Source organism: Podarcis vaucheri (assembly GCF_965113315.1).
Source record: "Podarcis vaucheri genome assembly, chromosome: 15".
In the NCBI taxonomy this organism is placed as follows: domain Eukaryota; kingdom Metazoa; phylum Chordata; class Lepidosauria; order Squamata; family Lacertidae; genus Podarcis; species Podarcis vaucheri.
This window is the reverse complement of record NC_138753.1, coordinates 5,086,570-5,098,886: the sequence shown is the minus strand read 5'-3', so window position 1 is coordinate 5,098,886 and position 12,317 is coordinate 5,086,570. Positions and strand designations below refer to the sequence as shown.

The window sequence follows — 12,317 nt, the reverse complement described above, 5'->3', positions numbered from 1 at the left end:
GATAGGGCTAATGGGAGCCCATCAAAACCGCAAAGGCCGCTGGCTCTGCAAACCTTTTGGCATCCCTGAGCCACCTGCCCCACGCATGTGAGGGGATCCAATTTGGCCCCATAAAGGACCCGCACTCTGAGAATCAGCTCGCCATTAGTATACTTGATTTTGCGGTGCGGATTTAAAGGCCAATTAAACGCAACAGTAAAACGAGCTGCTGGGCCGAGCCCAGAAGCTTCCTGTTTGGCATGGAGGGCAGGGGATTACGCCGCAAATCTTCTGTGACAGCTACATTTCCTAAAATCCTCAGCTACATCAGAAAAAAATAAACACACACACAAGAAAAGTTTAGGGCTCTGTACCACAATGCGTGTGGATAAACAGACACAGCGAGATAATAGTTCCACGCTGGCTGAAAGCTGGGAGCAAGGAGGGGGAGATCACACACTTTTATGACAGATGCAGGGTTTACCCAATGTTGAATAGTCTGGGAAATCCACTCACGCCATCACCCCAAAACCACATGTGGGTGTAGATCATTATAAATGACATTCTGAAACAACAACTATGGAACAGCACGTCCTCTAAAACTTATCTCACCAGAGCAAGGTTTTCCCCCCAGCTCCCAGACTATTTATCCTCAGGGAAGCCTATAGATGTTTAGTTATCCTACTGACTAATAGTGAACTCATTCTCCCCGATTGTCTGGGCAGTGTGGGCCGGGATTGATGGCACATGTAGCCTAACATCTGGAAGGCAAGATGTTGGCCACCTCTGTCATTTTCACACTTTTGATGTTATGAAAGGGTTGAACTATCCTTGTAGAGGTATTATAATCCCCCAATATGACCTTTTTCTTTAACAGGATGCAACATGCACACGGCAGCTAAATGTTATCAAATCATGTTTCTTTTAATTAAGCGAAAAAACAGCAGCTAATATTCACAGAGTACATAATGGTCTTAAAGTAATCTCAATAGAGGATAAGCATTCAAATTTTCTTGTACCTTGTTACACCAGAACATGATTTTCAAAAGGTTATTTTTCAAAGGTTACCATTTTGCCTACCCTCTCCGACCTGGGTTATATTAGTCAGTTTAACCCTACAGGCTATATCCCAAACTTAGGCCAACCAGTACTACAAATTAGGGGACTCAGGTTTTACTCCAATTTACAGTCAATATTTATACGTACTGCATGTAGTAAAGAGAGGATTGTCTCCCTACAGGAGACAAGGTCTACAAGACGTAATACTTTTTATTAAAAGCTATGGGTGCTGTGCTAATTATTAGACTTTCAATTGTTCGTTTTCTGCAAACCATTCAGGGCACAAGGTATTTGTGGAAAATGTGGCATATAAATAAACTGACTATGACTAATATTATTGCTTCCTTTATTGCAGATGGGGAAGTGGGGTGGTGGGAAGAAGGTTGAGCCACTTAATGCTTTCACGGCTGATGCAAAATGCAAAGCAGGTTCACATATTTTGTGCTTTCAGTCATTAGGCTGCCCCAGGAGGAGGGGTGGGTGGTGGGTGGGAAGAGAATAACGGTAGGTCTGATAGTGACGTCACTGGCACATTCCAATCAGTGCTCAACATTAACACAGCCAGTGTCAGAGACTGCCTGGAAACAGCAATTACGATTGAGAATGGAAGTGCGTGAAAAGGCCCGGATGGAAGCACGGTGTTTCTGCAAGAGAGGCCAGCGCCATTACCTGAATGTGCATCTTGATTATTGCTTTTCCAATCAGGGTGGCGCCGAAGAACGTCCAAAAGGGAACGAGGAAATGTCCACACGTTATCCCGGCCAGGTCGAAAAGAGGGTTTGGAATCTGTAAAGTTAAGAGAGAGTAAAAGGAGTAAGATAAGAGGGAGAATTTCCCCATAACTTGATTACAGCGGTACCTTGGGTTACATAAGCTTAAGGTTACATACGCTTCAGGTTACAGACTCCGCTAACCCAGAAATATTACCTCGGGTTAAGAACTTTGCTTCAGGATGAGAACAGAAATTGTGCTCTGGTGGCGCGGCGGCAGCAGGAGGCCCCATTAGCTAAAGTGGTGCTTCAGGTTAAGAACAGTTTCAGGTTAAGAACGGACCTCCGGAACGAATTAAGTACTTAACCTGAGGTATCACTGTACAAGGATATCGCTTTAAAAGAGATTCAGATTGTTCATCCCAAAGTATCTTTCAATATATCTCTGTGACTCAAGGGAAGATGGAAGCTGTGTACTGCATATGAAACGGACCTCTGGAACGAATTAAGTACTTAACCCGAGGTGCCACTGTAATGCCAAACAGCCACTGGGAAACTGGACAAGTCCATGGAGAATCACAGGCCTAGCAACAGTTCTCAGCCGTAAACAGAACCTCCATGTTTCGGGGCAGTCTATACATCTTTCATCATCATTAACTTTGGCATTTATTCGTCATGTTCTACAAAAAGTGCCTCAAGCAACTTAAACTACTCAAACTAGAAAGCAGCCGAAGATCAGTTAAAATCCAAGCAACAAAGGGAAGAAAATACAGCAAACAGTATGAGGAAGATTAGTTGCTGACGGTGGGGGGGTGGGGATAGTGGAGGAGGGTTTTTGCTGTGATGCTGTGCTTGTGGGCTTTTGGGAGTCCACCTTGAGAAGAACAAGACTCTGGACTAGAGAGGCCAGTGGCCTGATCCAGAAGGCTCCTATGTTCCCAGTGGTATGTGGATAGCCACTGTGGAAAACAGGGATGTTGGGTTTTAGATCAACCTTCTGTTACCTGGGGCCTTCCAGATGTTTTGGCCTCCATTTCCCATCAACCTCCAGCCAGCTTGACCAATGGCTGAGGATGATGGGAGATGCAATCCAATAATATCTGGAAGATACCATGTTGAGGAAGGCTGAACTGGATCCTTCATCTTCCAGTGGTCGGTCACGACCCACTAGGAGACCAAGGTGGGTTGTAAACACAGCACCACCACCCTATAAGCATTTAAATGCATGTTTGGGTTAATGGTGGGTCCAGGGCCTGGAAAGCTTGAAGACTACTGCAGTAGATGAGCCTCACGTCTCCTTATGAAGTCCTTAATCCTTTGGAAAAACAACATAAAATATGCGAGCTCTCATTTTCTCCTAATTTAAAAAAGGCTCGTGCCCAAGAATGTTAGTGTTACACCACATAAATTTCCAAAAAACTGGGGAGGCCTCAGCTAGACAATGTCCCAGACAAACAACAGACCCTGCCCCGATTCTCTCTTGCTAGCCCCAGATTAGAAACAGCTCACAGACGTCTTTCGTAAGAAATGCACAAAACCACAGCCATTCTAAAGCCATACATTAAAAAGAAGGTCCCCCCATCAGCCCCCACCCCCCAAACAAGTGTACTTGGCCCGGTGAGTCAGTCTCTGAGACTGATCCCTCATGAATTGCATCTGAAACAAAAGACAGAAGGGGGGAAAACAAAATAAAATCAACCTTGGTATTTATTGCTGTGCGTGTGTGCTGCTGAGAGAAAGATGAAGCCAAAAAAAGGTTTGTTCCACCAAAACCGGGATGTGTGTCTTCTCGCCCTGCTCCTACATGAGTCACGTGACCTGCATGAGACCACGGAGCCCGAAAAACGTGTTCTTTTGGGGGCCATGCTTGCACACGCTTCTTGGGGTGCTGCGTGAGATTGCGGCCCCCCAAAAGTGCTTTTTCGGGGTGTAGGAAGAGATTTTTCGGGGTGAGATTTGGGGGAAAATCATGGCGCCCAAAATGGCCGCCGTGCTCTTGCGCGAGAAAACAGGATGTCTAATTTTTCCCTGGGACACTTGTGGGGTATACAGTGGTACCTCGGGTTACATACGCTTCAGGTTACAGACTCTGCTAACCCAGAAATATTACCTCGGGTTAAGAACTTTGCTTCAGGATGAGAACAGAAATCGTGCTCTGGCAGTGCGGCGGCAGCAGGAGGCCCCATTAGCTAAAGTGATGCTTCAGGTTAAGAACAGTTTCAGGTTAAGAACGGACCTGCGGAACGAATTAAGTACTTAACCTGAGGTACCACTGTATTATTATTGTACACGCCATCTTTCCTCCACAGAGCTCCATGCTTCTGTTTCTCCATTTTATCCCCACAACAACCCTGTGTGGTAAGTTAGGAAGCCTGTAGGAAGCCTATCATGCAACTGTAAATGACTGTAACATTTTGCAAGCAGCGCCAGGTGCACATAACCCTCTTGGGATTTTTTGTTAATTTCTATTTCTGGGTGTCAGGGACGCAGGCTGATAGGGAGTTAGAGCTACTGGTCCATTTGGCTTGGCATTGTCTACACTGACTAGCAGTCACGCTTCAGGCATGCAAGACCTGGAGATACCAGGAACCTTATGCCTGCAAGGTAGATATGCTCTACCACTGCAGTACAGCCCTTCCCAGTGTTGGAAGGGGATACCAAGCTACTAGCCACCCCCAAGAGTTTGCATGGATCTTGGGCCCCAATCCACTCACTCTCACAGAAAGCAGACTCTCATTCCCTGTCAAGCGCTGCTTTTGAAAACTCCCTCACGTTTCAAAAAGCAGCTTGCAGTGTTGGTCTGGGGGTGAGGGAGGGCTGCTTTGTGATAAGGAAGAAGAAGAAGAGGAAGAAGAGGAAGAGGAAGAGGAAGAAGAAGAAGAAGAAGAAGAAGAAGAAGAAGAAGAATAATTTATTATTTATACCCCGCCCATCTGGCTGGGTTTCCCCAGCCACTCTGGGCGGCTCCTGACAAAATTAAAACCACAAGAAAACATCAGACATTAAAAACTTCCCTAAACAGGGCTGCCTTCAGATGTCTTCTAAAAGTCAGGTAGTTGTTTCTTTCCTTGACATCTGGTGGGAGGGCGTTCCACAGGATGGGTGCCACCACCAAAAAGGCCCTCTGCCTGGTTCCCTGTAACCTCACTTCTCGCAGTGAGGGAACTGGCAGAAGGCCCTCCTTGGAGCTGGACCTCAGAGAATGATGGGGGTGGAGACGCTCCTTCAGGAAAACCCCACAAATCCCTCAGGGGCACAAAACCCCCACCATACATGGTTCCTGGGCACGGCTCACTGATTCTGCGGAGTAAGTGAGTAAAGAAACCGAATGTACCAAAATCTACATCACAGGCTTCCTGCTGGTCTCTGAAAGATCTATTGCGCCGATCTTGTCTCTTTGCAATCGCCCCTGCGGAGGGGTACTGTGTACTTTTTTTGGGGGGGCAGACATTCCACGGCTTCGGGACAATAGTTGTGGCAGCCCATAATAGTCCAGCACCTCACGCATTGTCTAAACACAGAATAGGGCCTTGGGATGGGAGGTGATGTATCAGGGCTGACGAACCTGTGGCCCTCCATATGTTGCAGGACTCCCAACCCTCATCAGCCCCAATCAGCATGGACAAGGGCAAGGGATGATGGGAGCTGTAGTCCAACCACTGGCATTGTTACAGGTTCCACAAAATACCTGCTCCACAGTTGTAAGAAATCAATCTTATGGATGTGGCAGCATCTGCACTTTGGAACTCTCTGCTTATTGACATCAGGCGCTGCTTATTTAAGCAACTGCTTGAAACACGTAGTTTGGGCAACCGTACCCAGACACATAGCTGCTGCTGTGTTTTAATCTCTTTTTTTACTGTTAATTTTAATTAAAAAAAAAAACCTAGCTGGCTTTTATTGGTAGTTTTAATATTTGTCAACCACTTAGAAGTATAGGAGCTTAGTTCAATAAGTATAATGAATAAAAGTAGTCCAGCAAATGTACCTGGAGGCCTAAATGTCCCTACCCAACCCCCGCGATGGATGTCCAAACATGGAAATAACAGCAATGGACTACTTACTAGGTTGTTGTAGCGTAAGGCCTACTGAGAGAGAATGTACCTGTGATAGCTTTGAGCCATCTAAAATGCTCATTCTAAGTGTTATTGCTGTTACTGCCCCAGCTAAATGGTCAACCTTTGCTTAAAAGGACCGTAAAAATATCCTACCTGCCACGCTGATGCGCTAAGTGTTCAGACGCATTATACAGCACATTTAAAATGTGACTCTTTATCCCCAGTCTAGACAAGGTATGCAAGAGAAATGCAACAGCCTGGATTTGGCCCAGATTAACACAGCTCTCCTTGAAGAAGATAAATTCATCCAGAGTCCTGTCAGTACCTACTCTGCCTAAAAGGGGCTTCCTCCCTCCCACTCCCTTTTTTAAAAGGAGAGAGGGGTATGAGGAAATAAGAAAACTCGAGTCTGGTTCATTTATCCTTCTTTTCTGCAGTTACTGCACTCACAGGGAGATCACAACAGATATAATTTCTATAATAATAATAATAATAACAATAATAATAAATTATAATAATGCAGTTTTTTTTTCAAAATTGGGAAATGTATCTCTCTACTTTTGTCTTGCAAATTGGACAGTGAAACAGGGTGAGTGGCTTGCAACTTTTCATTTGGGATATGTTATACTTGTCTTTCAAAATCAATAAAGGCGCTGTATGTGTTAAAATGAGAATAAAAAGAAAACATTTTAAATAGCCAATACAATCCCCAGTCCCTAACAAGGTCCCAGACAGCTGGGGTCAGGCAATCCAGGCCAAAGTTAGCCAACGTGGCACCCTACAGATGATTTGGACTACAACTCCCATTATCCCTTATCGTTGGCTGGGGATGATGGGACTTGTAGTCCAAAACGACGGGGGGAGGGGAAACCATGTTGGCTATCCCCATATTGAGTTATAAGAACAAATGTTTCTGTGTTTGTTTTGCTGGCGTTCTGGTTCCAACCCTCCTGCGGTCCTCAGCACGTATCGTATAAACTTGTTACCAAAGGCAGAGTTAAATTTGACTATAGAAGAACTTTGCAGAGTAAACCAATTAAAACTCTTGAGACCCTGGGGAAGCCGTCGTCCCTTTCAGAACCCTTTAAATATCCAATTTCCTTCTATTTATCTGTGCGATTAACGCAATGGCCCTGGTGCCACTGGCAGGGAAGAATCTGGTGACTGATTCACTGCTACTACGAACAGAACCCAGAGGAGATGTGTTTACTTGTCTCGGTAAGAAAAAGAGGACAAAATGTTCTGGAGATTAAGCTGTGGATGTCGTAATGCACAGGGTAAGGAGGAAGGCGGATTCAAAAGACAAATCACATTTTTCCAAATTAAAACGTGCACCAACATTGCACAACCTACGAAGGGGGAGGGGGAAAACCCATCACATTCACCAGAAATGGTGTGCATCCTTTTCCAGGTAAACCTCGGTCCCACCTTGCAGGGCGGTCGTCATAAACAGAAAACTTCACCCTATAGATGGAGAGGGGTGACAGGCAAGTCTAGAGCGAACCTGGGCTCAACTTTACCCGACTGCCAAATTTCGGGTGAGCTGATTAAAGCTCTGAGTGGGCAGTACATTCAAAGCACTCCTTTCCCACTTTTAGAGTCACGGATTACACGCAAAGCATCCTGGGAACTGTAGTTTGTTAAAAGAGCTAAGCGGCGTCAGGAGACCCTTAAACAAACTGCAGTTCCCAGGATTCCTCGAGCATTTAGGGAGCCATGATTTTAAAAGTGAAATAAGAGTGCTTTAACCGTACAATGTGGATGTGGTCTGGGCCTATGTGTGATGGGGGATGTCACAATTTTCCCCCTCATCTACATCTGTTTTAATTTTGTTCCCTGTTCAGTTCAAGTTTATTAATGTGTGATTGCTTACAATGAGGACAAGAGTATGAGAAAGCATGAATTTTAAAAATGTTAATATAGTTTTGCCCTAAACTGTAACATTTTTGATATTTGCTGGTCTGAGGCACATCTACTGAGCTTGCTCGATGAAGCTGAGGTCTGCCCAGAGTTTTAACGGGATCCAGGCCAGAAACCCCCATATAAGTCGCCTTGATATAAATGAACTAAATTTTGCTAGAACCAGTGTTTTACGCTGCATTTGCTTTGAAACAGATGCAGAATGTTTATTTCAAATGCACAATTAAATAAATCCCCACTCTTGTCTCTCTGGGTGAACTTACGCCCACAGCTATCTTTCACAGGGTTGTTGTTGTTAGGATAAAATGACCAGGAGAGAGAGAAGGCTACCGCTGAAGCCCTCAGAGGAAGAAGGGGATATAAACTAACGCAGCAATAACAATAATGAAAAATAATAATATTTCGAAAATGAGAACTTCACGAAAGCGCAAAGTCTGACTCACTTTCCTTCACAAAAAAGCAAAACAATACAATTGAGCTGCTTCGGTGCCCTTCCACACAAAAGGCATCTCAAAAAAAAGAGGGAGAAAATGGCTGCTGCTTAATTACTACATTTATTTATTTCATTCCATCTATTAATAGCTTCCTATAAAACATCTTACGGCACATTAAACTTTTAAAAGCCAACAGGGGCAACAGAATGTCATAATGAAGGGAGTTTTTTTTTACCAAAGCAGGCCATGAGTTAGCAGATAATTTAACAAGCACACAGAAAAAAAAGTAAAAATGGAGGCAGACAAGGGCAGTTTAAATCTCTTTCTCTCTCTCTCCCACCCCATGATTTCCAGTTATATTGAGCTTACTTCAGCTCAAGTCAGCTTATTCAAAGATGCCTCATGCGAGGGTGACTGAAAGCTGGTGAGTCAGATCCAGTATCTCTAATGCAATGAAGGCCTGAACTGAGTGACTCAAATGAGCTGCTAGACATGGATCAGGCCGAAAAGCTTTCTAAAGTACATTTCTGTAGGCTTTAATGTGTATGCTTCCAAATCTGCTCCAAAATGCTGTTAAGTCCGTGTCATCCTGGGAATCTGAATGGCACGGTTCCCAAAAAATAAAACAAAGAGATCTTAAAACGAAACAGAAAACATAGAAACATAAATTAAGTAAAATCAAAATAAAACGGGTTTAGCCAGCTGAAAGACCAAAGCAAGCACAGAAAGGTTTCTAATTTTTGCCCTCCAACTATTTCTATCATAACCCTGAACAGAGATTATTCTATCACAACCCAATGTTATAAAAAGTCGTAAGGTTAATTTACAAATGAATCGACTTCCTCATACCGCTGTTTTATTAGGAAATCAAGAATTTACGCTCGGGGTGTACTGATTCAAGGTGTTACTAATGATATACAAAGTCCTCTATGTCTTGGGACAAGTTTATTTAAGTCAGGGTTTATTGGGGGAGCTTTGGCCCTTCAGAGGGCTGCAGAACTGCAACTCCCCCCAGCCCTAGCAAGAATGGCCCATGGTCAGGGATGCTGGGAGTCAGAGTTTAGTAACATCTAGAGAGAGACAAGTTCCAGTATATCTGTATCCAGATATCAGAAGTATCCAGCATATCTGAAGGAGTGCCTCCACCCCCATCGTTCTGCCCGGACACTGAGGTCCAGCACTGAGAGCCTTCTGGCAGTTCCCTCACTGCGAGAAGTCAAGTTACAGGGAACCAGGCAGAGGGCCTTCTCGGTGGTGGCACCCGCCCTGTGGAACGCCCTCCCACCAGATGTCAAAGAGAACAACAACTACCAGACTTTTAGAAGACATCTGAAGGCAGCCCTGTTTAAGGAAGCTTTTAATGTTTGATGTATTACAGTATTTTAATATTTTTTGGGAAGCCGCCCAGAGTGGCTGGGGAAGCCCAGCCAGATGGGCGGGGCATAAATAATAAATTATGATGATGATGATGATGATGATGATGATTCCTCACCACTGGTCTTTTCATGCACTTCTGTAACGTAAGGCTGTCATAAAAAAAAAAAACCTTCTGGTTGGGTAGATGTCACAATGCAGTGCGCTAACAAGATATACACACAGCAAGCAATTGCCAACTGGACCTGCAAGACTGTGCCCTTTGGGGATGATTTCAGGACCTGGACCGAGATGAAGTCCTTGCTTATTGACAATCCACAGGCATCCCAATTTTTTTAAAAAAATTAAATAAATATGTAACTCCAAACAATGTTGGGGAAAGAAATTCAGAAATACAAGGCAGTTCACCAACAGTACAGGCTTAATTGTTAAGAATTTAAACACGGTTAGGACAAAATCAAAACCAGTACACTTTTAACAATTCTGTAAAAGTTGCTTATGTCTCTTTTATAGCTCGGAACACAAACTTTGCAACTAATTCAGTTAACATGATACCGTATGCATCCATAACCAAGAAAGCTGTAAACCACTCTAAAGACCATCTTGGGAATAGAGCAATTAAGGACAAATAACTCTGGTTCTTTTGACAAAATACTAAGCATGGGTGGTGCCATTTTAATTCTAATTTAACGGCATTGTCTGCTGTGTGAAGGTATGAGGTATTGTTTTTAACACATTTGGCTATATAGACTCCATTTCCCAAACCAAGTTACCTACAGGACATCACAGAAGTTCTGAGAAAACTACTTAACATCTGATCTCAGCTGGGCAGTATACACATTCAATATAAATAAACAGAAATGTGTGTCTGAGTAACAACAACAACAAATATGAAACGTGTTTTCTGAGCCGCAAGAGACCACTAACAGTCACTTCCCTGAAGACCCCAGTGACTGGGCAGGGACATAAGCAATCCTTAAGTTATCCTGGACTCAAGCTGTTCAGCACCTAGTAAATTAATATAAGAACCTCAAAACTAACCACAATTACTTTAGTTTTGGGGAAGAGCATGGACGTTCAGATCGGTGTACTGCTATGGGCTGCAAATTATGCCACCATCATCATGGCTCACTTAGAATGAAGCTTTCTCAACTACAACGCTTCCCAAAAGCTTCTCTTTTTATCTGAGATAACACTGTTGACACCTCTTTTTCATCTGGACTCCTAGACAGGACGTGACCACCACAAAATCTACTGGCTGTTCACAGTCAAGTCCAACAACACAACACGTCTGTTCGGACTTGGACCAAAACTCACAACTAAACAAATCACACGGGGCATTCCTTGATTGCGGTACCCCACCCAACAAAGTGGGGAAGGGAAGCCTTGGCTAACAAGGCCAGACTGGCACCCAGGAGCAACCTGCTAGAGCATGAAAAAGGTAAGAACATCAGAAGATGTTCTGGCTGCTGGACCAGGTCAGGTGGCCCATCTAGTCTAGCTTCCTGTTCTCACGGTGGCCAACTAAATGCTTCTTCAGAGAAGCTTGCAGGCTGTGACATTTATTCCCATTTGTGACTCTCAGCGGTAGGTTGCTTCCAACCGAAGAGGCAGAATATAGCCGTTGTGGTAAGCAGCCAATGATAGCCTATGAGAAAAGGGAATAATTGTCGAAAAGAAATAGAGGAGGCCCTTCCCAGGGAAAAAGGATGCTCTGATTCCAACTAGCAATTGCCACCAGGCTCTGGAAAGGAAAGGAAGGGAGGCACAATCTAGCCTTTGACGCCTGGCTGAGGGACAAGGGTTTCAGAGCCCATTGCAACACCTCTGTCTAAGACGCACCAGCAATGGCCTTAACTCGGGTTCCCCAAACTCCCGACTTCACTGGTCCCTCCGTGAGCTGTCATCAACCCCAACCCAAACTCTTCGGAACGTAAATGAAAACAAGAGTCAAGAAATATCAAAATGTAACCAACATTTATTCCCCATCAACCACCATGACCAGGAAGTATAAAACGGAAAAATAGCATCTCATTAAATACAGCGGTTCCTCACTGGCAGGGGAGGTGCACTCTGTACATGCTCATTATTACTGAGGCTCATATTTCCCAATTATTATTATTTTTCACCTTGTAAGCACATTTTCCATCTGCAAGTCCTTTCAAGCCCATGGTCTTTATCCACTGCCTGCACATCCCTGTGCAACCTCAGGGGTTTAATATAAAATGCTTGCTTTCAGCTCGGGCATCATCAAACGAACCACCCTTCCCTACCTTGATCCTTCACTCCTCGTCAAGTGTGTGTGTGTGTGTGTGTGTGTGTGTGTGTGTGTTCTCTTTTTATTAAGTTTTAAAATCTCAGATTCTGCCCTTCATCTCCTTATTTTGATTTTTTAAAATTGTTAAGACCCACTTTGAAGGGCAATCTTTGTCTGAAAATAAGGATTCGAATATGACGATGTGATGAATATAAGAGAAAAGCACATAAGACAGCTGTGAGTTCCTTGCTGGGAAAGTTGGAACGGGTAGTGAAAGCTGGGCGTGGAAGGTGGAACGGGACAATTTGAACCCATCCATACATTTATTGGATAGAAGGAATAAGGACTTACTGAAGCACATGCCAGGATTCCAAAAAAGCCAACTTTCTGCACAAGGTTCTGGACTGCCAGCTTAGCACGGGAGGCAAAGTCCTGTGAACGAAGAAAACAACAAATTAAGTAACTAGAGATGGGGAAAGAGGGAGGAAATAATCAACCAGGGCTGGGGAGTTTATTTTTCCAAGCC

At 44.1% G+C, this 12,317-nt stretch overlaps 1 protein-coding gene across 4 annotated transcripts in view; it reads right to left on the bottom strand.

Annotated features, from left to right (window-relative positions):
• VMP1 (vacuole membrane protein 1) overlaps window positions 1-12,317 on the bottom strand; it is a 117,983-nt gene that overhangs the window by 25,429 nt on the left and 80,237 nt on the right. For all 4 annotated transcript variants that reach the window (XM_082201898.1, XM_082201901.1, XM_082201900.1 and 1 more), the window contains exons 8-9: window positions 12,143-12,223; window positions 1,708-1,824 (exon numbers count right to left, since the gene is read on the bottom strand). In XM_082201898.1, coding sequence (XP_082058024.1) covers window positions 1,708-1,824; window positions 12,143-12,223 — 198 coding nt within the window. The remainder of the gene's footprint in view (window positions 1-1,707; window positions 1,825-12,142; window positions 12,224-12,317) is intronic.